The sequence below is a fragment of the Bubalus bubalis genome, chromosome 13 (assembly GCF_019923935.1).
Source record: "Bubalus bubalis isolate 160015118507 breed Murrah chromosome 13, NDDB_SH_1, whole genome shotgun sequence".
NCBI classification, from domain to species: domain Eukaryota; kingdom Metazoa; phylum Chordata; class Mammalia; order Artiodactyla; family Bovidae; genus Bubalus; species Bubalus bubalis.
Window position 1 is genome coordinate 17,556,810 of NC_059169.1, and position 27,195 is coordinate 17,584,004.

At 41.8% G+C, this 27,195-nt stretch overlaps 2 protein-coding genes across 3 annotated transcripts in view; both read right to left on the bottom strand.

The window, feature by feature from the left end:
- The window catches only part of LOC102413807 (ATP-binding cassette sub-family C member 4), a 500,000-nt gene that overhangs the window by 306,004 nt on the left and 166,801 nt on the right, over window positions 1-27,195 (bottom strand). The gene's annotated exons all lie outside the window — the stretch shown is intronic.
- LOC123464831 (ATP-binding cassette sub-family C member 4-like) overlaps window positions 20,903-27,195 on the bottom strand; it is an 891,549-nt gene continuing 885,256 nt past the window's right edge. For both annotated transcript variants that reach the window (XM_045162471.1, XM_045162472.1), the window contains exon 6: window positions 20,903-21,654. In XM_045162471.1, the coding sequence (XP_045018406.1) occupies window positions 21,634-21,654 (21 nt within the window). In that variant the 3' untranslated portion in view covers window positions 20,903-21,633. The remainder of the gene's footprint in view (window positions 21,655-27,195) is intronic.

Below are 27,195 nucleotides of genomic sequence, written 5' to 3' on the forward strand. Positions count from 1 at the left end.
GTCCATGAATCAAGGAAAAATGGAAGTGGTCAAACAGGAGATTCAAGAGTGAACGTTGACATTCTAGGCTTCAGCAAACTAAAACGGACTGGAATGGGTGCATTTAACTCAGATGACCATTATATCTACTACTACAGGCAGGAATCCCTCAGAAGAAATGGAGTAGCCATTATGGTCAACAAAAGAGTCCAAAATGCAGTTCTTGGATGCAATCTCAAAAATGATAGAATGATCTCTGTTCATTTCCAAGGCAAACATTCAATATCACAGTAATCCAAGTCTATGCCCCAACCAGTAATGCTGAAGAAGCTTAAGTTGAATGGTTCTATGAAGACCTACAAGAACTTTTAGAACTAACACCCAAAAAAGATGTCCTTTTCATTATAGGGAACTGGAATGAAAAAGTAGAAAGTCAAGAAAACCCTGCAGTAACAGGCAAATTTGGCCTTGGAATACGGAATGAAGCAGGGCAAAGACTAATAGAATTTTGCAAAGAAAATGCACTGGTCTTAGCAAACACCTTCTTTCAACAACACAAGAGAAGACTCTACACATGGACATCACCAGAGGATCAACACTGAAAACAGATTGATTATATTTTTTGTAACCAAAGATGGAGAAACTCTATACAGTCAACAAAAACAACACCAGGAGCTGACTGTGGCTCAGATCATGAACTCTTATTGCCAATTTAGACTTAAATTGAAGAAAGTAGGGAAAACCACTAGACGATTCAGGTATAACCTAAATCAAATCCCTTATGATTATACAGTGGAAGTGAGAAATAGATTTAAGGGCCTAGATCTGATAGATAGAGTGCCTGATGAACTATGGATGGAGGTTCGTGACATGTACTGGAGACAGGGATCAAGATCATCCCCATGGAAAAGAAATGCAAAAAAGCAAAACAGCTGTCTGAGGAGGCCTTAAAAATAGCTGTGAAAAGAAGAGAAGTGAAAAGCAAAGGAGAAAAGGAAAGATATAAGCATCTGAATGCAGAGTTCCAAAGAATAGCAAGGAGAGATAAGAAAGCCTTCCTCAGTGATCAATGCAAAGAAATAGAGGAAAACAACAGAATGGGAAAGACTAGAGATCTCTTCAAGAAAATTAGAGATACCAAGGGAACATTTCATGCAAAGATGGGCTCGATAAAGGACAGAAATAGTATGCACCTAAAAGAAGCAGAAGATATTAAGAAGAGGTGGCAGGAATATGCAGAAGAACTGTACAAAAAAGGCCTTCACGACCAAGATAATCACGATGGTGTGATCACTGACCTAGAGCCAGACATCCTGGAATGTGAAGTCAAGTGAGCCTTAGGAAGCATCACTACAAACAAAGCTAGTGGAGGTGATGGAATTCCAGTTGACCTATTTCAAATCCTGAAAGATGATGTTGTGAAAATGCTGCACTCAATATGCCAGCAAGTGTGGAAAACTCAGCAGTGGCCATAGGACTGGAAAAGCTCAGTTTTCATTCCAATCCCAAAGAAAGGCAATGCCAAAGAATGCTCAAACTACCCGACAATTGCACTCATCTCAAATGCTAGTAAAGTAATGCTTAAAATTCTCCAAGCCAGGCTTCAGCAATACATGAACCATGAACCTCCAGATGTTCAAGCTGGTTTTAGAAAAGGCAGAGGAACCAGAGATCAAATTGACAACATCCGCTGGATCATCAAAAAAGCAAGAGAGTTCCAGAAAAACATCTATTTCTGCTTTTTGACTATGCCAAAGCCTTTGACTGCATGGATCACAATAAACTGCACAAAATTCTAAAAGAGATGGGAATACCAGACCACCTGATCTGCCTCTTGAGAAATCTGTATGCAGGTCAGGAAGCAACAGTTAGAAATGGACATGGAACAACATACTGGTTCCAAATAGGAAAAGGAGTACATCAAGGCTGTATATTATCACCCTGCTTATTTAACTTCAATGCAGAGCACATCATGAGAAACTCTGGGCTGGAAGAAGCATAAGCTGGAATCAAGATTGCCAGGAGAAACATCAATAACCTCAGATATGCAGATGACACCAACCTTATGGCAGAAAGTGAAGACGGACTCAAAAGCCTCTTGTTGAAAGTGAAAGTGGAGAGTGAAAAAGTTGCCTTAAAGCTCAACATTCAGAAAACGAATATCATGGCATCTGGTTCTATCACATCTATTTCACTGGGAAATAGATGCGGAAACAGAGGAAACAGTGTCAGACTTTATTATTGGGGGGCTCCAAAATCACTGTAGATTGTGACTGCAGCCATGAAATTAAAAGACGCTTACTCCTTGGAAGAAAAATTATGACTAACCTAGATAGCATATTGAAAAGCAGAGACATTATTTTGCCAACACAGGTCCATCTAGTTAAGGCTATGGTTTTTCCAGTCATCATGTATGGATGCGAGAGTTGGACTGTGAAGAAGGCTGAGTGCTGAAGAATTGATGCTTTTGAACTGTGGTGTTGGAGAAGACTCTTGAGAGTCCCTTGGACTGCAAGGAGATCCAACCAGTCCATTCTAAAGGAGATCAGCCCTGGGATTTCTTTGGAGGGAATGATGCTAAAGCTGAAACTCCAGTACTTTGGCCACCTTATGCGAAGAGTTGACTCATTGCAAAAGACTGTGATGCTGGGAGGGATTGGGAGCAAGAGGATAAGGGGACAACAGAGGATAAGATGGCTGGATGGCATCACTGACTCGATGGATGTGAGTCTGAGTGATCTTCGGGAGTTGGTGATGGACAGGGAGGCCTGGCGTGCTGCGATTCATGGGGTCACAAAAAGTCGGACACAACTGAGCGATTGAACTGAACTGAACTGATGGATATATATACTCATACTCATTACTATATTTCAAGAACATCTTGAGGAACTGACAGTTACCTGCTAAAATCTTAATGCTAGGATTTCACTACAGTTTTCTTCAGATCCATCAGTTTTTATAAGCATATGCATTTAATTCAGCATTACAATCCTTTATTTATTGAACCCAAGAAGTTGTTCCAATTATGACTGCTTCCTTTTCTAAATCATCACAAGTCATTGGTTTAATACTGCACTTGGGCTTCCCTGGTGGCTCAGTTGATAAAGAATCCACCTGCAATGCAGGAGACCTAGGTTCAATCCTGGGTTGGGAAGATCCCCTGGAGAAGGGAAAGGCTACCCACTCCATTACTCTGACCTAGAGAATTCAATGGACTGTATCCATGGAGTCTCAAAGAGTGAGACATGACTGAACCACTTTCAATTTCTTTCACTCTTTCTTTGGAATTTTACATGACAGCAGTTTCCAGAATGACTTATTTCTTCCCTTTGAAGCACTGGATAAAGACCTTAAGTCTTATCTTGATACTACTCCTTTTCTTTTCTCATTATTATGCAATAAGCTAATGAGATAATTTTCCACCCAACAAATGGAGTCAGATAATAAACATGAGTTTGAGGGTTTCCCTGTGGTTCAGATGGTTAAGAATCTGCCTGCAATGTGGGAGACCTGGGTTTGATCCCTGGGATTGGGAAGATCCCTTGGAAAAGGTAATGACTACCCACTCCAGTATTCTTTCCTGGAGAATCCTTGGACAGAGAAGCCTGGCAGGCTACAGTCCATGGGGTCAAAAAGAATAGGACATGACTGAGTAACTAATACTTCTACTTTCACTTTGAGGAGAGATAGATCAGATGAGATCAGTCGCTCAGTTGTGTCCGACTCTTTGCAACCCCATGAATCGCAGCACACCAGGCCTCCATGTCCAACACCAACTCCCGGAGTTCACTCAGACTCAGGTCCATCAATTCAGTGATGCCATCCAGCCATCTCATCCTCTGTCATCCCCTTCTCCTCTTGCCCCCAATTCCTCCCAGCATCACAGTCTTTTCCAATGAGTCAACTCTTTGCATGAGATGGCCAAAGTACTGGAGTTTCAGCTTCAATATCATTCCTTCCAAAGAAATCCCAGGGCTGATCTCCTTCAGAATGGACTGCTTGGATCTCCTTGCAGTCCAGGGGACTCTCAAGAGTCTTCTTCCAACACCACAGTTCAAAAGCATCAATTCTTTAGTGCTCAGCCTTCTTCACAGTCCAACTCTCACATCCATACATGACCACAGGAAAAACCATAGCCTTGATTAGACAGACCTTTGTTGGCAGAGTAATGTCTCTGCTTTTGAATATGCTATCTAGGTTGGTCCTAACTTTCCTTCCAAGGAGTAAGCGTCTTTTAATTTCATGGCCACAGTCACCACCTGCAGTGATTTTGGAGACCAGAAAAATAAAGTCTGACACTGTTTCCACTGTTTCCCCATCTATTTCCCATGAAGTGATGGGACCGGATGCCATGATCTTCATTTTCTGAATGTTGAGCTTTAAGCCAACTTTTTCACTCTCCTCTTGCACCTTCATCAAGAGGCTTTTGAGTACCTCTTCACTTTCTGCCATAAGAGTGGTGTCATCTGCATATTTGAAGTTATTGATATTTCTCCCGGCAATCTTGATTCCAGCTTGTGCTTCTTCCAGCCCAGCGTTTCTCATGATGTACTCTGCATAGAAGTTAAATAAAGAGGGTGACAATATACAGCCTTGACGTACTTCTTTTCCTATTTGGAACCAGTCTGTTGTTCCATGTCCTGTTCTAACTGTTGCTTCCTGACCTGCATACAGATTTATCAAGAGGCAGATCAGGTGGTCTGGTATTCCCATCTCTTTCAGAATTTTCTGCAGTTAATTGTGATCCACACAGTCAAAGGCTTTGGCATAGTCAATAAAGCAGAAATAGATGTTTTCCTGGAACTCTCTTGCTTTTCCCATGATCCAGTGGATGTTGGCAATTTGATCTCTGGTTCCTCTGCCTTTTCTAAAACCAGCTTGAACATCAGGAAGTTCATGGTTCACATATTGCTGAAGCCTGGCTTGGGGAATTTTAAGCATTACTTTACTAGCATATGAGACGAGTGCAATTGTGCGGTAGTTTGAGCATTCTTTGGCATTGCCTTTCTTTGGGATTGGAATGAAAACTGACCTTTTCCAGTCCTGTGGCCATTGCTAGTTTTCCAAATTTACTGGCATAATAAGTGCAGCACTTTCACAGCATCAATGCAAAGAAATAGAGGAAAACAACAGAATGGGAAAGACTAGAGATCTCTTCAAGAAAATCAGAGATACCAAAGGAACATTTCATGCAAAGATGTGCTCGATAAAGGACAGAAATGGTATGGACCTAACAGAAGCAGAAGATATTAAGAAGAGATGGCAAGAATACACAGAAGAACTGTACAAAAAAGATCTTCACGACCCAGATAATCATGATGGTGTGATCACTGACCTAGAGCCAGACATACTGGAATGTGAAGTCAAATGGGCCTTAGAAAGCATCACTACGAACAAAGCTAGTGGAGGTGATAGAATTCCAGTTAAGCTATTCCAAATCGTGGAAGATGATGCTATGAGGAGAGATAAGAACAGACCAAAGACCTGGAGTATATCAGGAGGGGCTGCTGGTGACATGAAGGTCAGGGGCCAACAAAGGTACTTTTTCCTCCCTTGTCACAGCTGTAGGGGATCTGGTTCTGGTGAAAATGCTGTGATGTTTGCCTTTGCTGTGTGTTAAGTGCCCCACACCCTAGTTTAAAAGTGAGATAAGAAACTAATCAACATCTCAGACCCTCCTGCCTTTTCAATACTCCTGGTTCTCCCCTTGTCCTCCAGAGTGAAGTCACTCAACTATCAAGAAATAAGCTTTTAAACAACAAAGAAGATGGCTTAAGAAAGATTTCAGCTCTGAGATAGAACTCTGGGAAACCTTGCATGAATATGAGAGGAAATCCAAAGGCAAGTCCAAGGGCAGAGGGAATGGAAGGGTGGAGGTGCTGGGGGCAGGGTGGGGGAGGACTGGCTGTGGGACCAGAGGACACTCATTCATCTCACCCTCCTCCCCACCTCTCAGTCATGGGCTTACTCAACAGTCAGGGGGCTGGGGATAGAGACACGACAAGCCTTCTGGCCCTCAGCCCTGCTCTTCTGGGGAAAGGGAGTGAAGAGTTCTCAGAGGTTGAAGGATAGGACCCAGTGATAACCAGTCCTTTCTACTCTGGGAGTGGATGAGAGATTTGGACACTGTAAAATGTGTGATGTCCCTATTTAAGTGGCTTGTTTGGGGGTGCAGAGTAGCAACCATTTATACAAAGAGACACAACACGTGTTTCCCTCAAGTTGAGCTTTCATTCACAGCCTTGACCGCAGAGCCTCAGCATATTAGAGAACCATCCAGAGTGAGCCCTCAGGGAATGTCTCCATGGCATGTTCATCTGGGAAGGCTCTTTACACACACAGGACAGGCTTTGTGCGAATCACAGCAACTGGCTGTCGGCCATGCTCTTCCTGAACTTCCCAGTACTTTTCTCCCTTCTCTCTCCAACTGTCTTCTATTTAAATCATGCAGGTGTCCTTACCCTCCCCCCAAACACCTGAAGTTTATTAGCCACTAATTCCTAAGTCCAAGGGGAAGAGAGAAGCAAGTGGACACATTTGTGACTTGGAAAGTTGTTCACCTACCGCCTGGGTGCTTTCAAAGTCAGCCACCAAATACTGAGCCCTCCTGTACCCAGGCTCCCAGACAGGTGCTGGAGTCCCTGGAGGAAACACAGCTGCCGCTCTTCCAGGCTAAAGGAGAGGAGAAAGGAGCCAACACAGGGGAGTCAGGAGAGAGGGGGATAAGAAAGGGGGCGGGGCTTATCTCAGCGAGAAGGAGTCCTGCTGGGTAGAGCCATGTCTCACTTGTGACCTGAGAGGAGAGTAAGAGTCAGTCAATAAAAAATGCAAGGGCGAGGGGGGGCGGGGGGTGCTCCTTGGCAGAAAAAGATGGGTCCAAAAGTCCAGAGCAAAGGAGAGGTTAGTGAGTTTGAGAAACTACAACAGTTAAGATATGTTTGATTTCAGGCTAGAGTGAGAGAAATTCTGGAGATGAAGCAGAAGAGGAGGCAGGACTCTGGTGGTGGAAACCTGTCCCTCTGGACAGACTGGAGTCCCTCCCATTTCCTCCTGTGGACACAGTCTTCTACCCTAAAGGAGTCCTTCCCCAACTCCTTACATGCCCCATTAGGGTTTTTCACTGAGTAGTTAAAATCCAACCTTCCTCAGTGCCTACTAGGGCAGGCCTAGGACTAGATCTGGAGGAAAACAGTGATAAAACTCCTCCTAATAAGGGGGCCATGTAATTATGTTCTTTTTGAAATACCAAATATTAACCACAACGAATATACCTAAGACATAAAAAAAAAAAAAAAAAAAAATTAAAGACTACAAAAAAAAAAAAAAAGCCCACATAATCAATTCCTTTCAGTTCACTTGCTCAGGTGTGTCTGACTCTTTGCAACTCCATGGACTGCAGCACGCCAGGCCTCCAAGTCCATCACCAACTCCCAGAGCTTACTGAAACTCATGTCCATAGAGTAGGTGATGCCATTCAACCATCTCATCCTCTGTCCTTTTCCTTCTGCCTTCAATCTTTGCCAGCGTCAGGGTCTTTTGAAATGAGTTGGTTCTTTGTATCAGGTGGCCAAATTGTTGGAGTTTCAGCTACAGCATCAGTCATTCCAATGAATATTCAGGACTGATTTCCTTTAGGATGGACTGGTTGGATCTCCATGCAGTCCAAGGGACTCTCAAGAGTCTTCTCCAACACCACAGTTCAAAAGCATCAATTCTTCAGTGCTCAGCTTTCTTCACAGTCCAACTCTCACATCCACATATGACTACTGGAAAAACCATAGCTTTGACTAGATGGACCTTTGTTGGCAAAGTAATGTCTATGCTTTTTAATATACTGTCTAAGTAGGGTGTAACTTTTCTTCCAAGGAGCAAGTGTCTTGTAATTTCATGGCTGCAGTCACCATCTGCAGTGATTTTGGAGCCCCCCAAAATAAAGTCTGTCACTGTTTCTATTGTTTCCCCATCTATTTGCCATGAAGTGATGGGACCAGATGCCATGATCTTCATTTTTTTAATAAATTTATTTATTTTAATTGGAGGTTAATTACTTTACAATATTGTATTGGTTTTGCCATACATCAACATGAATCCACCACAGGTATACACGTGTTCCCCATCCTGAACCCCCCTCCCTCCTCCCTCCCTGTACCATCCCTCTGGGTCATCCCAGTGCACCAGCCCCAAGCATCCAGTATCATGCATCAAACCTGGACTGGCAATTTATTTCATATATGATATTATACATGTTTCAATGCCATTCTCCTGAGGAAAGCAGAATTAAAAGAGACACGTGTACCCCAATGTTCATCACAGCACTGTTTATAATCTCCAGGACATGATCTTCATTTTTTGAGTGCTGATCTTCAAAGCAGTTTTTTCACTCTCCTCTTTCACTTTCATCAAAAGGCTCTTTAGTTTCTCTTCACTTTCTGCCATAAGCATGGTACCATCTGCATATCTGAGGTTACTAATATTTCTCCTGGCAATCTTGATTCCAGTTTGTGCTTCTTCCAGCCTGAGATTTAGCATGATGTACTCCACATATAAAATAAATAAGCAGGGTGACAATATATAACCTTGATGTACTCCTTTCCCAATTTCGTACAAGTCTGTGGTTCCATGTCCAGTTCAAACTGTTGCTTCTGACACGCATAAAGGTTTCTCAAGGGGCAGGTTAGGTGGTCTGGTATTCCCATCTCTTGAAGAATTCTCCACAGTTTGCTGTGATTCACACAGTCAAATGCTTTGGCATAATCAATAAACCCAAAGTAGATGTTTTTCTGGAACTCTCCTTTTTCTATGATCCAATGGATGTTGGCAATTTGACATCTCATTCCTCTTCCCTTTTTAAAGCCAGCTTGAACATTTGGAAGTTCTTAGTTTACGTGCTGATGAAACCTCTCTTGGAGAATTTTGAGCATTACTTTACTAGCGTGTGAGATGAGTGCAATTGTGTGGTAGTTTGAGCATTCTTTGGCATTGCCTATCATTGGGATTGGAATGAAAACTGACCTTTTGCCAGTCCTGTGGCCACTACTGAGCTTTCCAAGCAGTGGAAAGGAGTGCAGCACTTTCACAGCATCAACTTTAGGATTTGAAATAGAGCAACTAGAATTCCATCACCTTCACTAGTTTTGTTCATAGTGATGCTTCCTAAAGTCCACTTCACATCACATTTCAGGTTGTATGACTCTAACTGAGTGAGCACACCATTGTAATTATCTGGGTCATTAAGATTTTTTTTGCATAGTTCTGTGTATTCTTGCCCTCTTTTCTTAATATCTTTTGCTTCTGTTAAGTCCATAACTCTTCTGCCCTTTCTTGTGTTCCACTTTGCTTGAAATGTTCCCTTGGTATCTCTAATGTTCTTGAAGAGATCTCTACTCTTCCCCATTCTATTGTTTTTCTCTATTTCTTTGCATTGATCACTGAGGAAGGCTTTCTTTTCTCTCCTTGCTCTTCTTTGTAACTCTGCATTCAGATGGCTATATCTTTCCTTTTCTCCTTTGCCTTTAGCTCCTCTTCTTTTCTCAGTTATTTGTAAGGCCTCCTCAGACAGCCATTTCGTCTGCTTGCATTTCTTCTTCTTGGGGGTGACTTTGATCATGACCTTCTGCACAATGTTACAAGCTTCCATCCATAGTTCTTCAGGCACTCTATCTATCAGATCTAAGTGTGTGAATCTATTGGTTACTTCTACTGTATAATCATAAGGAATTTGATTTAGGTCATACCTGAATGGTATAGTGCTTTTCCCTACTTTTATGAATTTAAGTCTGAATTTTGCAATAAGGAGTTCATGATCTGAACCACAGTCAGCTCCCAGTCTTGTTTTTGTTCACTGTATAGAGCTTCTTATCTTTGGCTGCAAAGAATATAATCAATCTGATTTCAGTATTGACCATCTGGTGATGTCCTCATGTAGAGTTGTCTCTTGTATTGCTTTGAAGACAGTGTTTGCTATAACCAGTGTGTTCTCTGGGCAAAACTCTGTTATCCTTTGCCTTGCTTCTTTTTGTACTTCAAGGCCAAATTTGTCTGTTACTCCAGGTATCTCTTGACTTCCTATTTGCATTCCAATCCCCATATGATGAAAAGGACATCTTTTTTTGGTGTTAGATCTAGAACGTCTTCTAGGTTTTCATAGAACCATTTAACTTCAGCTTTAGTGGTTGGGGCATAGACTTGGATTACTGTGATACTGAATAGTTTTCCTTGGAAACAAATGAGATCATCCTGTCATTTTTGAGATTGTGCCCAAGTACCTGCATTTTGGACTCTTTTGTTGACTATGAGGGCTACTACATTTCTTCTAAGGGATTCTTGCCCATAGTAGTAGAAGTAATGGTCATCTGAATTAAATTCACCCATTCTGGTCTATTTTAGTTCACTAGTATCCCAAAGTGTCGACGTTCACTCTTGCCATCTCCTGTTTGATCACTTCCCATTTACTTTGATTCACGGACCTAACATTCCAGGTTTCTATGCAATATTGTTCTTTACAACATCAGACTTTACTTCCATCACCAGTCACATCCACAACTGGGCATTGTTTACTCTTTGGCTCTGTCTCTTCATTCTTTCTGGAGTTATTTCTCAACTCTTCTCCATATTGGGCACCTACCAACCTGGAGAATTCATCTTTCTGTGTCCTATCTTTTTGCCTTTTCATACTGTTCATGGGGTTCTCAAGGTAAGAATACTGAAGTGGTTTGCCATTCCTTTCTCCAATGGACCGCATATTGTCAGAAATGTGAATGAAAGCATTTGCCCTTTGGGAAGAAATGAGATATTTTGCTTCCAACAGTGGTTCTCAGTTGGCTGCAGGGTGGAATCACCTGTGGGGTTTTATTAATAAAACGTGTTGACTCCTGCCTCCCCTCTCCAAGATTCTGATTTAGCTGAGATGAGGCCTCAGCACTGGGATTTTATAGAGTTCTCCTGGTGATTCGAATTTGCAGCCAAGTTTACAAACCACCAGCCTTTGCCATAATGAGGATATAAATGACTGTACATGGAGGAGATAACTGAATATACAGGGGTCAGGTAATTCTGCAGGAGCAGAAGTGTGCGTTTCTGTGTGTGGAAGGTGGGGTGAATGAGGGTGAGGCAATGCTAGAGGTCCCACCGCTCCTGCCTGCTGTGAGGCCTACCTGGCCCCTCATTCCCTGGCCATTCCACGCTCCTCACCTGGACTGGTGGATTCTGCTGCCCTCTGGTGGTGATTTTCAGTATGGTACTGTTGCCCCTGGAGATTTCATACAAGCCCAGCCTTGGTTCATCACAAACCTATGAGCAGCATTCCCAAGATGTGGTTTGCCGGGAGGGAAATCCTGGGAACCGTACACAAGGAGCAGCTCGGCAGTAACTTCAGGAGTCGCTCCTGAACAGGGAAGCTCAGGGAGCTCTAGGTCACTGGCTAAGCACGGGTTTGGCACGTGCCTGTGACTGGAGCCTTCCTGTGCCTGTGGTCTGAAGAAATTGGTCTTATCAGCCAGTGACAAGTGCCTATGATATCAAGCATCAGGAAGTGCAGAGGTGTAAGGTGACAGGCTTCAAAGTAAACAACAACTACCTTGCTGTATATTCTGCCCTATATGGCAAAGGTGTGTTTTTACTTAATGACCATGTTTACCTGTAACACAAGCCTAGAGGGTGTTAGGATCCCCATCTCACAGACAAGGAAACGAGCCTACAGAGCTTAAGGAAATTGCTTAAGGTCATACAACTCCTAACTGACAGATGCAGCCTCTGAGCCCAGGCAGGTTGGACCACACAGTCTGTCCCCACTCCTCCTGTGTCCCGGCAGAACCCGGAGGTCCTGTCCAAAGATCTACCCAGACCTTCAGCCCAACTCCCTGGGTGGGTTCAGGTGGTCCCTCCAGGTGCCCACAGCCCCTTTGCTCCTATTACCCCTGATTTGGATCCCTCCTTCTACAGGGCAACCCCACCCACCTACCCACCCACCGAGAGCCCCATGGCCGGCAGGAGGACACCCTTGTCCCATTCTGGCAGCTTCTCCCTGCAGCCAACTCCTGTGGGTGGAGTCAGGCCAGGTTGTGAGGAGAATGATGAGAGAAGCAGGAAGGTTTGACCTGGTGGTCAGCACCTTCCTCTGATCTGAGACCAGCTTCCTTCTGGGAGGAAGGACCAGTGCCTTCCTCCTCCATCACTTGTAGCAGCTACCCTCCCCCTCCCTCCCCCATTCCACGTGCTCCTGTAGCTCTGCTGTGGATCAGAGTCACCAGGGGAGGGGTCAGAATGCAGGTTACTGGGCTCCAGCCCCAAAGATTTGATTCAGGGGGTTACACAAGTGGGGCCTGGGAATTTGAATTTTTAACCAACATCCCAGTCGGTTTTGATGCAAGGGGTCCTCTGAACACATGCTGAGAAACATTTAACAGACCTGTCACTCACATCTGTGAGCCCTTGGTCAAGAGTGCAAATGAAGTCCATACTATATGTTTAAATATTTAAAAGTTATAAATCAATCAAACAAAACTGTCAAGTACACCTACATAACTATTAAAACCTGGTGGACTGGGATTTTGGACACTGAGCTCCAAGACAGAAGGCAGGACAGCAGAGGGAGGGGCTGCCCCATCCCCCAGCCCTCCCCTTGCTCTTCCCACCTCTGGCTCTGACCCTCTTTGTGCCCTGAGGAATCTGCTGCTCAAGCAAGAGTGCCCCTAGCCTTCAAGTCCAAGCTTAGGCCACCTTTTTCCACCCATACATAAACAGCTGTATCTTGATTACCCATTGGGCTGGGACATGGGCACCAGGAAGGAGGCACTGGGGTTGGGAGGAGGGATGCTAGGGTCCAGGTGTTCAGGGCACGGCCTAGAGGGGGAGGGGCTCCAGATGGCCACACCCCCTGGTACTCTCTGGCTGCCTGCACCTGGGGGAGGGTGCAACCACAGGATGACGTGAGCAGGGCCTTTAAACCAGCACTTCTCAAACTGTACTATGAGGAGGACTCACCTGGGATCTGGAGATTCTGATTCAGTGGGTCCGCGGTAGAGACAAGATTCCATGTTCTAACGCCCCCTAGGCCAGCTGACGCTGTTAGTCTACAGGCCACACTTAGAACAGCAGAGCTCTGGGCCATGGTGGGCAGAGTTTTCCTGTAAAGGACCAGGAAGTACATTCACAGGCTTTGAGGGCCTCATGGTTTCTGCTCAGAAAAACATCTACTTCTGCTTCATTGATTATGCTAAAGCCTTTGACTATGCAGATCACAACAAACTGAAAAACTTAAAGAGACAGGAATCCCAGACCACCTTACCTGTCTCCTGAGAAATCTGTACACGGGTGGAGAAGCAACAGTTAGAACTGGACATGGAACAACTGGCTGGGTCCAAATGGAGTATGACCTGCATATTGTCACCCTGCTTATTTAACTTATATGAAAAAGAATGTATGTATATGTATAACTGAATCACTGTTGTAGAGCAGAAATTAATAAAACATTGTAAATCAAAGATACTTAAATTTTTAAAGAAACAAGAAAAAAAAAGCCAAGGCTGTCAGTAGGCTCACTATTAATAATATTTACTCTGGTTACTTGCTTAGCCAGGTGTTTGCCAGATATTTCTACTTTGAAAATATCATTCTTTCCTAAAGAATTAATCTGAGAAGATACTTGGAGTCTATGAAAATGCTGTCTCCTCCAACCCCTGACATTTCACTGTACAATGATGAATTTTGCCTGAATTATTTATGACAAGGATGGCTGCTACTTTTCTGTCAATCTGTCTACATTTGTGAATTGACTTTCTACTGCAAAAAAGGGCTTTCCCTTCCTACTGTGTATTTTATGTCTTATAGAAATCAGTATAAACTCATGGATTTTTAAAATTTTTAGTGTTGTAAATGTAGGGTTTAAAAGCCATTGGTTCTCTTTATCATTATTTACTTATGACATTTCTAATGTGAGATAAACTTCATCTCAGAGACTCATTTTTCATCTGGGTAGTCTGCAAAATTTAATTTTGAAAATGTTTTTCATGTAATGTCCTCCAGAATTAAATATGATAAGCTTTTGGATCAAACAGTGTTTTGGAATACCCAAGGCTTCCACCTATTGGGATGGATACTTGTGAGCATGGTTGCTGAGTAAAAGAGTGAATTTAGTCAGAACCATCCAATGTGAACTTCTTGTAGAACATTCCTAGTGTGTCTAAGTCTTAACCTTGGTTCTTCTTAAAAAAAAAAATCACACAATCCCAGTTTGACTCCTAAGACAAGTCAGATGGGCATGCAGTACAAATGGATGTCTCACAGGGCTGGGGCATGCAATTCCTACTAGTAATGTTATTTTTTTAGGTCTAAATTCAAATAAATATATATTTCTCCCTGTTTTCAACACACATTGCTGTTTTAGTTTTTGGAAAAAAGAAACACTTTCCTTAGAACATTAGGTTTAAAAAACAAAAACTCAGTTAATCCATATTCTTTCTGCTTTTAAAGGAAAATTAATAGCTTACACTTAAAACCTTGTATTTTAAAAATCTATGAGAGTTTAAAAGTGGTCTCTTCTGCTTCCACAGACTTTCTTCAACCTTAGGACCATGCTGTTGATTCAAGAATAGAATTGGTAAAAATACATACACAGTATTGTTTTTAGACTTGAAACAAACCCTTTACACGTAAACAGAAATTTACTTATTTCTAACTTTTTAATGCTATTAAAAATCTGATCATGCAGACTACAGCCTTGTCTAACTCAATGAAATGAAGCCATGCCATGTGGGGCCACTCAAGATGGATGGGTCATGGTGGAGACGTCTGACAGAATGTGGTCCAATGGAGAAGGGAATGGAAAACCACTTCAGTATTCTTGTCTTGAGAACCCCATGAACAATATGAAAAGGCAAAATGATAGGATACTGAAAGAGGAACTCCCCAGGTGGGTAGGTGCCCAATATGCTCCTGGAAATTAGTGGAGAAATAACTCCAGAGAGAATGAAGGGATGGAGTTAAAGCAAAAACAACACCCAGTTGTGGATGGGACTGGTGATAGAAGCAAGGCCCTATGCTGTAAAGAGCAATATTGCATAGGAACCTGGACTGTTAGGTCCATGAATCAAAGCAAATTGGAAGTGGTCAAACAAGAGATGGCAAGAGTGAACATCAACATTCTAGGAATCAGTGAACTAAGATGGACTGGAATGGGTGAATTTAACTCAGATGATCATTATATCTACTACTGCGGGCAGAAATCCCTCAGAAGAAATGGAGTAGCCATCATGGTCAACAAAAGATCAAAGACTGCTGACTTTGCATCCCCTATTATCAACTATGTGTAAATTAGGGTATAAAAGCCCCTGTTGAAAATAAAGCTACGGGCCTTGCTCACCAAAGCTTGGTCTCCCCATGTCACTTTTCTCCTTAACTTCCAGCTGAGTCTCCATCTGGAGTGCGGATATCTTCTGTGACCATTTATTTGCCTGGGCTTCTAAGACCCACTCGAGAAGGTGTCTAAGGTGGGGAACCTTCCGCTATTCTAGAGGGCGCCTGCGGCCTCCGTGGTCAGAGCTAACCTGGTGTCATGGGTTATATTGATTTTCCGCGTAAACCAAGCTACTCAGCTTCTTTTCTCCACTGAATTTTCCTACTGAGCTATCCTCATTATATTATTCTTTATATCTTTGATGAATAAATAAATAAATAGTCGCCAATGCCATCTCCTCTTCGAATACCCTGGATCAGCCGGGGCTGGACCTTGGCAAGAGATAAGAAAGCCTTCCTCAGCAATCAATGAAAAGAAATAGAGGAAAACAATAGAATGGGAAAGACTAGAGATCTCTTCAAGAAAATTAGAGATACAAAGGGAACATTTCATGCAAAGATGGGCTCAGTAAAGGACAGAAATGGTATGGACCTAATAGAAACAGAAGATATTAAAAAGAGGTGGCAAGAATACACAGAAGAACTATACAAAAAAGATCTTCGCGATCCAGGTAATCATGATGGTGTAATCACTAACACTCACCTAGAGCCAGACATCCTGGAGTGTGAAGTCAAGTGGGCCTTAGGAAGCATCACTATGAACAAAGCTAGTGGAGATGATGGAATTCCAGCTGAGCTATTTCAAATCCTAAAAGATGATGCTGTTACATCAGCAAATTTGGAAAACTCAGCAGTGGCCACAGGACTGGAAAAGGTCAGTTTTCATTCCAATCCCAAAGAAAGGCAATGCCAAAGAATGCTCAAAATACTGCACAATTGTACTCATCTCACACGTTAGCAAAGTAATGCTCAAAATTCTCCAAGCCAGGCTTCAGCAGTATGTGAACCGTGAACTTCCAGATGCTAAAGCTGGTTTTAGAAAAGGTAGAAGAACCAGAGATCAAATTGCCTACGTCCTCTGGATCATCGAAAAAGCAAGAGAGTTCCAGGAAAAAAAAAAAAAAAAAAAAAACGAAAAACAAAAAAACTATTTCTGCTTTATTGACTATGCCAAAGCCTTTGACTGTGTGGATCACAATAAACTGTGGAAAATTCTGAAGGAGATGGGAATACCAGACCACCTGATCTGCCTCTTGAGAAACCTGTATTCAGGTCAGGAAGCAACATTTAGAACTGGACATGAAACAACAGACTGGTTCCAAATAGGAAAAGGAGTACGTCAAGGCTGTATATTGTCACCGTGCTTATTTAACTTCTATGCAGAGTACATCATGAGAAATGCTGGGCTGTAGGAAGCACAAGCTGGAATCAAGATTGCCTGGAGAAATATCAATAACCTCAGATAGGCAGATGACACCATCTTATGGCAGAAAGGGAAGAAGAACTAAAAAGCCTCTTGATGAAAGTGAAAGAGGAGAGCTAAAAAGTTGGCTTAAAGCTCAACATTCAGAAAACTAAGATCATGGCATCCGGTCCCATTACTTCATGGCAAATAGATGGGGAAACAGTGGAAACAATGATAGACTTTATTTTGGGGGGCTCCAAAATCACTGCAGATGGTGATTGCAGCCATGAAATTAAGACTCTTACTCCTTGGAAGGAAAGTTATGACCAACCTAGACAGCATATTAAAAAGCAGAGACATTACTTTGTCAACAAAGGTCCATCTAGTCAAGGCTATGGTTTTTCCAGTAGTCATGTATGGATGTGAAAGTTGGACTATAAAGAAAGCTGAGCACCAAAGAATTGATGCTTTTGAACTGCAGTGTTGGAGAAGACTCTTGAGAGTCCCTTGGACTGCAAGGAGATCAACCAGCCCATCCTAAAGGAGATAAGTCCTGGGTGTTCATTGGAAGGACTGATGTTGAAGCTGAAACTCCAGTACTTTGGCCACTTGATGCGAAGAGATGACTCATTTGCAAAGACCCTGATGCTGGGAAAGATTGAAGGCAGGAGAAGGAGGGGATGACAGAGGATGAGATGGTTGGATGGCATCACCGACCCAGTGGACATGGGTTTGAGTAAACTCCAGGAGTTGGTTATAGACTGGGAGGCCTGACGTGCTGCGGATCATGGGGTCGCAAAGAATTGGACATGACTGAGTGACTGAACTGAACTGAAAATATTCATACTGTATTGTAGGGCCTTTTGAAAGCCTGTATGCTCTAATTTTAAGTTAAATATGATGGTAAAAATTAATAAAGAGGATAGTGCTAGAGAGGGTAGTACAGATTGACAGCTTATCATATATACAGCATTGTTAAAAAGCATTGAACATATCCAGCATTGTTTCTTACCTGTCTGGTATTAAATATCAGTTTTATCTAATTTTACATTTTCAGCCCATTGAGACCTAATCAATGATCCACTGTGAATGGCTAGTGTGCAGCTCAGCCACGTGCCCCTCCACCCCATAGTGCAACCCTCTCACTGGTTCCTGGGGTGTTCAGGATCCCACCCATCCTGAGGGTGGATGTCACAGCAATACAGATGGTTTTGAGTTTCTAGCTTTCTTGAAATTCCTGTACTTCTAACCAGGCTACAAACAGGTCATGGACTGGTAGTAGTGCACAGTCCTCACTGTGAGTATCACTGTCATAGTTAATCTTTTGCAGCAGCCTTCTGAGAATCAAGAAGGCTATCCCCACCTCACCTTTCCAACAAAGACCCTGAAGCACAGTGGGCTTCCCAACCTTAACAGCCCACACTCACCAGGTAGCAGAACTTGAATCCAAACCCAGCCCAGAGGAGCCAGTATTTGTCCCTGACTCCAGAGTTTGTGCTTCTCCCCCTGTGCTTGTGCCATTTTAACTACATGTGGAGGAGGAACAGTTTGGTTTAGGCCATCAGATGAGGACCTCCTCAAGTACACCTTCTATATTCCACAAACCTCCTTCATCCACACCCATTTTGTTCTCCTGTCCTGGTGATAAGAATCTCCAAGGTCAGTGATTCACCCTGTCTTTGGATGCTCTTAGGTCATCATCCCAACCAAAGCAATGGTTCAACAGTAGGAATTATTCATTTTCCAGTCAAAGAAGCTGAGATTCAGAGGTTGAGATGCTTACCCAAGCATGTAACTAAGACTACGTGGCTGTAGGGTGTCCAGAGCCTACTTTGTCAAGGATGGTGCCATTCTAATGTCCTGGCACCTTGGCTGGTCACTGCTTTCCCACACCCACACTGCTAGTGAGTAGTAGAGAAAGGACAGATCAGTGTGACTGACTCCAAAGCCAGGGCTTTCTGTTATCCCAGGCTACCTCTTAATATCTCAAAGTTATAAAGTTGAGAAGGAAGGTTTGCTCTCAGTCATCATTTGTTCATTCCACAAACATTTACTGAGCACCCTCTGTGCACACTCTGATGGAAGCCATAATCAGTGAACAGGGCACAGTTTCAAGTCTTTTTCTCACTTAATTTAGTGAGAAACTAAACTAACTTTTTCTCACACTCAGGGTAGGCTACATGTACAACAGAAAGAACAGGCCCATTGTTTAAAAATAAGGTCTCTCAAGAGGGTGACACAGGACACTAACCTAGTATGGTTCAGTTTAACACGAGAGGTGCTCAGGGTAACACACAAATCCGAGTTACCTAAGATGGCGACTGATGTTAATGTGACTTCCTAGAAGAGGTGACAACTGGGCTGACCCTGGAGAATGAGGATTTCTCCCCTACATGGACCTTTTCCTCTATTTTTTAGACCAGAGGGTATTCAGGAGAATCACTGAGTCATCATTTCGACTTAAACATCAGTCATCAAGGGTCTCCCCCACAGTACACTCTCATCACCTACCTCTGGAGCTGTGATACATGCCCAGGGGGGACATGGAGATGTGCTGTCTTGACCTCCCTTCAGGGACTCATTGTCCAGCAGCTGTAAGTGCTGCCAGTGGGCAACCTTAAACCACCAGCCCCTCTGGGGACAGCCTACGTGCAATGATCCATCCAGGTGGAGGTATAAAGGCCTGGTCATTGGATGTGTCAGGACAACCCTGAGGTGCCATCTTCATTCCAGACCCCCATAGGGTCAGCTCAGGTCATCTGGGCCAGTGATCCAGCTTGATCCTTCCCTCTGCCTTACCCTGTTTCTTCCCTCCTGATTCCACAGTGTTGACCCCAAGGGCACCCCTGATACACATCCCAGCACTAAACTCCATCCGAGTCTGCATCCCAGAGAACCAGCCTGCAACACATATCAGAAAACCTTCCAGTATTTGTGGAGGATTTTTATTGAAAATTACTGGTTATACATGTATTTATAACATTTTAACATGCCCTCCCCCAATAAAACACAAAATGGTAGAAACAAGGACCTTTTGTGTGAATGTGGTTACCTATGGTTTAAAATTCACAATCTAATGCTGTCTGACCAAATGAAATTAAGTTATATGTTAATAACAAAAGAAAACTATATGTTGAACCTTATGAAACTGCTACTTTATCGCTTACAAAAAAGACTGAATGTTAGCAGTCCCACATGGCTGAATCTAATTAAAAAAATCCATTCAAATTTGAAATTTAGAGAACATTATACTTATGAATAACTCATGGGTAAAAGATATAGTTAATGAATTAAATTAGGAATTAGAAAATACATAATACTATGGCTATCAATGGTGTTGAGTACCAAAACTTGCAGGTTGCAGCTAAAGTGGATCTTAGGGGAAAAGTCAGCTTTATTTATATTAGAAAAATAATGATGTTAATAATCTCTTTTTAATTTAAGAATTTCGAGGAAAAACCTCAAAGTTAAGGAAAAGTTGAAGGAAAGAATGATATGATGAACTGGGGAAAAAAGAGAGCTTCAATCAAGCAGAAAGTTGATTCTTTGAAAACAGGAAAAAGTTTTGCAAGATTATTTATAAAAAGAAGGTTAAAAGAAAATTAGAAAGCCAAAAGAACACAGTTAGAGGTGCTGCAGATATAAAACATATAAGATATTGTGAATAAATTTATGCCAATCAAGAAAAAGTCACAGGAAATAACTTATCAAAATGACTCTGCGAAATAACACACTGAATAGGAAAAAACATAATTACCAAAAGTTACCCAGACAATGTGGCTACACAACACTGCGAATGTGATTAATGCCACTGGATTATGTGACTAAAAATGGTTATATGGTAAATTTTATGTTATATATACTTTACCACCATTTGTAATGTTAAAACAAACAAACAAACAAACAAACAAAAAAACACTAAAATCCTCTATCTAGAAGACAGTCTAGCACATGCCTGTCCTTCATTAGCAAATCCTTTAGAAGGGCTCCTATTTTGAGAAAGTATACTTTCTCTTCCTTCTCTTTTAGAACATATAACATTGTCCTTCAGTATTTAACTATATATATATATATATATATTTTGTTGTTGTTGTTGTTATTGTTACTTAAACTAGGCTTAAACCAGGGCTTCCCTGGTGGCTCAGAGGGTAAAGAGTCTGCCTGCAGTGCAGGAGACCTGGGTTTGATCCCTGAGTCAGGAAGATTCCCTGGAGGAGGGCATGGCAGCCCACTCCAGTATTCTTGCCTGGAGAATCCCATGGACAAAGGAGCCTGGTGGGCTGTAGTCCACGGGGTCGCAAAGAGTCAGACACGACTGAGGACTTCACTTTCACTTTCTTTCTTTCACTTAAACTATAGTATATTGTACATTTTCCTATCAGTTTTCTCTGTAGTATTTTAACCAGAGGTCTTTTGGTGGAAAAATGGATCCTAGTCATATTAAAGGAAGTGGTGACACAAAACAGCAACTTTACACAGTCTTCAAGTAAACAGAATCCCTGATATAACTGGAAAGTAATATGTAATTCTGGAAACAGTTTAAAAAAAAAAAAAAAACCACCTGTGACAACTTTGTCTCAAATCTTAGAAAATGAGTTTGGCTCTGGAGTCTCTCAAGACACGAAACCTGGGAAACGGCTATTATTGGTGGCCTGCACCTCTGATTTGGATAAGAAAGAAAGTAATACAACATTTAAGTAAACATAATAAATCCTTTTTCAAGAGCTTGAAATCACTGAGTGAAGTTGGAGAACTCACATGCTATAATGTGTAAATATTTGTTGCTGGTGTAAAACAAGTAGAATTTAGCTTATGTAGTGCAAAACCTATTGGAAAAAAGCCTTTGGAATAGACATGAACTCATGATAGAATCACAGTGTTGACTCAAAAATTGTGAAGGCTGAGGGCTGTCCACTGGAAACATTCATAACCACATGGTCACTGTGAGTAATATTTTGCTATCTCCTTTTGAAGTACACCTGAGGGAGAAAAAGACAAAAACAACATGTTTAAAAGTTTTAAAGTCCTTCTCCTAAGGCAACACATTTCTAGGTTTCCTTCTTCATGTGAAGCAATCATATTACTATTGGAGACACACTTTTGGAAAACCAGGCCTGTATTTATTCTATGGAGGAAGCAGCCCCATTAAAACCCCCAGTGGGTCTGGACATAATGCCAAATAACCTGTAGATCTCCTAGATTTCTGATCATTCTGATTCACAGATATGCTTTATCACTACAATAAATTGATAAGCAAAATCATTTTATTCCATAAAATAAATTAAAAACAGGGTAACAAAGAGGATAGGAAAACTAGCATCTGAACAGGGCTTGCTCATTTTCACACATAAAAGGAGTACAACAGATTTGGATGTTAGTATCAGGTTGTTATCTTTATATTTTATAAACTCTGATTGACAGGCACTGAAACACTGCCATACATGTATGAAATATCCTGGTGTTTAATTTGTGTGGCAAAGCAGTTATAGGGCCTCTAGAGATGTGATCTGTGGATAGTGGGTCCCAAGAATGAAGAGAGAATCAAAAGTGCTAACAATAACTCAACCAAGAGACTTCTCTAAAATGTAAGATGATACCCAATAATAGGACAGATCTTTGCCAGGCCTTGGAGTTCTTGAATTCTACCAAAATCTAGCTGAACTGGAAGAGATACAGGTTTTCTCAGTGTATAATCAGAACACAGAGGAAATGAAGTGCTGTCAAGTTCCACAATCATCAGTTTTGAGTAGCTATATTGTATCTCGGTTCCTTACAGATGCACATAACAAAATAAAATAATGTCAGGGCTTGTGAAGCCTTATCTCTAAACATGTTTGGGCAAAAAAACTACTTCAAGTGTAACTCTTTATCCTCAAAGAAGAATGTGAAAGTTTCATTTGAGTCTTTAAAACAGAAAATGTATCATCTATCAGAGGCTGACTCCTTTCAAAAACTGGGTTGCTTCAGTTCAGTTCAGTTTAGTCGCTCAGTCGTGTCCGACTCATATGATCCCAGATCTCTTTTATAAAACCTCACTGCAAGCGCATTTGTGGTTGCTGTAAACAAAGTTATCATGAGATGGAATGAACTTCGCACACGAAACAGAAAAGCACTAGGACACCCACCTTCATAGTAAGTGCACTTTCTTACTCTCTTGTTGCTAACATAACATGCTCTGCATATGAAATGCTATATATTTAAATGTACTTAAGGAGAAAAATAAACCCTCCAAGAATGCTTGGGCCCACTGGCTTAAATCTGAGGCTATTTCTGTTGTAATGGAATTTAAAAATAAAGCCTTTTGTGGGAGTCGGGTGGGTTGGGGGGGTTGGTTAATTGCATATCATCACCCTCCTCCATTTTATTAAGCTAGACATATTTTGTAATTATAGATTTATGTACTCCTTTGGTGAAACTAAAAACAGTTAAAGGAACAAAGGAAAATTAATTTCATTTTCTACTGCTTAATATTCTTTCCAAAATCATCTGGTTCCTTTCTCCATAAGCCTTCTCAATACAATTTTTTTATAAAGAAAATATTATTTTTAGCAACTTTTAACTGAAAAGGACTTTGCTTCATGGTCTGAAGTACCTGAACTGAATACTGCAAAGGATCTTCAGCAGTTGGGGACCCCTCATTTAGAGTCTCTAAAGCAACCTAGAAGAACTATGGGTTTATTTGTTTTATTATTGGGAGGCAAGGTTTCTACCTACAGCCTTTTACAAAATGACCCCACTTTTATACTGTAAAACGCTCTATATTCTTCAAGCACTTAAGCATGTGCTCTTTCATCTGACCCCTGTGATAAGTGTGAAGAAGCCAGCAGGGCTGTAATCTTGCTCTACACACAGGTGAGAACCTGAGGCTCAGAGACCTTGGGGGACACAAGGCTACATGGATGCTAAGCGCTTCTTCCATCTATTCAAATGGGTCCAGGCTCCTGGAGCTAGGATATGAGAATTTTATAACTGCTGGCCTGTATTAGGTGATGTCATGAATAGACAAAATGACACCTCTGTTACACCCTGGGAACAAAGACACTTCAAAAAACCTCAACCAGATCTGCTTCATCACAGAACAGAATGGATGACAGGTATTTATTATTGGAGCTGAACTGTGTCCCTTCTGAAAGGCTGTTGCTGAATCACAAAAGACACTACGATTCTTGGCATCCAGAGGAGAAGAATTCAATCTGGGGCTAGTGATGAGGCTTAATCATTCAGAGCTTTTGTGTAATAAAGTTTTATTAAAGTATAAAAAAATAAAAGAGATAGAGAAAGCTTCTGACATAGACATCAGAAGGGGCAGAAAGAGCGCCCCCTGCTAGTCTTTAGGTGGATGGTATATAGCTACTAGTAGTAGCAGTGTTAGTCGGTCAGTTGTGTCCGACTCTTTGCGACCACATGGACTATGGCTTGCCAGGCTCCTCTGTCCATGGGATTCTCCAGGCAAGAATACTGGAGTGGATTGTCATTCCCTCTTCCAGAGGATCTTTCCAACCCAGGGATCTAACCCAGGTCTCCTGCATTGCAGGCAGATTCTTTACTGTCTGAGCTACAGGGAAGATCCATACAGCTACTATCAGTCTGCTAATGAGAGAAAGGAAATGTCTCAGAACTCAGAGACTGGCACCAGGCCCCTCACAAACAACGTGAATTTTGAGATAACATTGGCACAAGGTGAGTTCTCCTTGGCCATAAAATGATTGACATGAATCTTGAAGAAAGGCTGGTTTCTAAGCAAATACAGTCTCATTGACATAGCTTATGAGAACATTTGCATGAGTAAAACATACTGGTTTGTCATGTCAATTCTGAGTCTTAGGGGGAACCCACTTGAAGACAGAGTCTAGGATAAATACATAGCTCATTTGCATAGTTTAAGACAAACATTTCCATAAGAAAAATGCTTTGGTTAGCTCAACGTTTGAGAAAGTTAAGTTCAGGTGGAACCAGGTATCCTTACGGCAACACAGAATTTAAAAAAAAAACCTCTTTGTAAATTAGTATCGGTTCAGTTCAGTCGCTCAGTCCTATCCTACTCTTTGCGTCCCCATGGACTACAGTATGCCAGGGTTCCCTGTCCACCACCAACTCCCAGAGCTTACTCAAACTCATGTCCATTGAGTCACTGATGCCATCCAACCATCTTATCCTCTGCCATCCCCTTCTCCTCCTGTCTTCAATAATTCCCAGCATCAGGGCCTTTTCAAATGGGTCAGTTCTTTGCATCAGGAGGCCAAAATATTGGAGTTTCACCTTCAGCATCAGTCCTTCCAATGAATATTCAGGACTAATTTCCTTTAGGATTGACTGGTTTGGTCTCCTTGCTGTCCAAGAGACTCTCGAGAGTCTTCTCCAACACCACAGTTTAAAAGCATCAATTCCTCAGTGCTCAGCTTTCTTTATTGTCCATCTCTCACATCCATGAATGATTACTGGAAAAACCATAGCTTTGACTAGATGGACTTTTGTTGTCAAATCAATCTCTTTGCTTTTTTATGTGCTGTCTAGGTTAGTCATAACTTTTCTTCCAAGGAGCAAGTGTCTTTTAATTTCATGGCTGCAGTCACCATCTACAGTGATTTTGGAGCCCCCAAAAATAAAGCCTATCATTGTTTCCACTGTTTCCCCATCTATTTGCCATGAAGTGATGGGACAAGATGCCATGATCTTAGTTTTCTGAATGTTGAGCTTTAAGCCAACTTTTTAGCTCTCCTCTTTCACTTTCATCAAGAGGCTCTTTAGTTCTTCACTTTCTGCCATAAGGCTGGTGTCATCTGCATATCTGAAGTTATTGATATTTCTCCCAGCAATCTTGATCCCAGCTTGTGCTTCATCCAGCCCAGTGTTTCTCACAATGTATTCTGCATATAACTTAAATAAGCAGGGTGGCAATATACAGCTTTGATGTACTTCTTTCCCGATTTGGAACCAGCCTGTTGTTTCATGTCCAGTTTTTACTGCTGCTTCCTGACCCAAATATAGATTTCTCAGGAGGCAGATAAGGTGGTCTGGTATTCCCATCACTTGAAGGATTTTCCAAAGTTTGTTGTAATCCACAGAGTCAAAGGCTTTGACATAGTCAATAAAGCAGAAGTAGATGTTTTCCTGGAACTTTCTTGCTTTTTTGATGTTCCAGTGGATGTTGGCAATTTGATCTCTGGCTCCTATGCCTTTTCTAAATCCAGCTGGTTAAACATCTGGGAGTTCACGGTTCACATACTGTTGAAGCCTGGCTTGGAGAATTTTGAGCGTTATTTTGCTAGCCTGTGAGATGAGTGCTATTGTGCGGTAGTTAGACCATTATTTGGCATTGCCTTTCTTTGGGATTGGAATGAAAACTGACCTTTACCAATCCTGTGGCCACTGCTGAGTTTTCCAAATTTGCTGGCATATTGAGTGCAGCACTTACACAGCATCATCTTTTAGGATTTGAATTAGCTCAACTGGAATTCCATCACCTCCACTAGCTTTGTTTGTAGTGATGTTTCCTAAGGCCCACTTGACTTTACATTCCAGGATATCTGGCTTTAGGTGAGTGATCACACCACTGTGATTATCTTGGTGTTGAATATTTTTTTTGTATAGTTCTTCTGTGTATTCTTTCCACCTCTTCTTAATATCTCTGCTTCTGTTAGGTCCATACAATTTCTGTCCTTTATTGAGCCCATCTTTGCATGAAATGTTCCCTTGGTATCTCTAATTTTCTTGAAGACATCTCTAGTCTTTCCCATTCTATTGTTTTCCTCTATTTCTTTGCACTGATCACTGAGGAAGGCTTTCTTATCTCTCCTTTCTATTCTTTGGAACTCTGCATTCAAATGGGTATATCTTTCCTTTTTCCCTTTGCCTTTAGCTTCTCTTTTCTCAGCTATTTGTAAGGCCTTCTCAGACACCCATTTACCTATTTGCATCTCTTTTTCTGTGGATATAAATTTGTATAGAGAAGGGGAAAAAATATATCACTAGTAGTTTGTTTCCTCCTGCAGCTTAAGAGAGAGATAAAAAAATGTCTGACACTTGCAACCTACTCCCTCCATTTGGAGACCCCTGGTCTTCTTGCCTGTTACCCTCTCACCTCCAATTTTACATGTTGAAGTCCTAAATCCCCCAGTACCACAGAATTTGACTGTATTTGGAGACAGCATCTTTAAAGAGGCAATAAAGTTAAAATGAAATCATACAAGTGGGTCCTAATCTAACAGACTGGAGTTTTCATAAGAGACAGGACACAGGCTCACACAGAGGGAAGAGCATGTGAGGTCACAGATAGAAGATGGTGTCTACAAGGCAAGGAGCGAGACCCCAGAGGAAATCAACCCTGCTGACACCTTGACCTCAGACTTCCAACCTCCAGGGCTGTGAGGATATAAGTTTATGCTGTTTAAGTTCGCCTACTCTTTGGTCTTTGTATGGCAGCCCTAGCAAACTACTGCCCTCTTTAGCTTTATGTATCTAAAAGGTACTTTCTCTATTTCATGGATCATCCAAAAGGGTCAATCAGACAGTGATAAGCT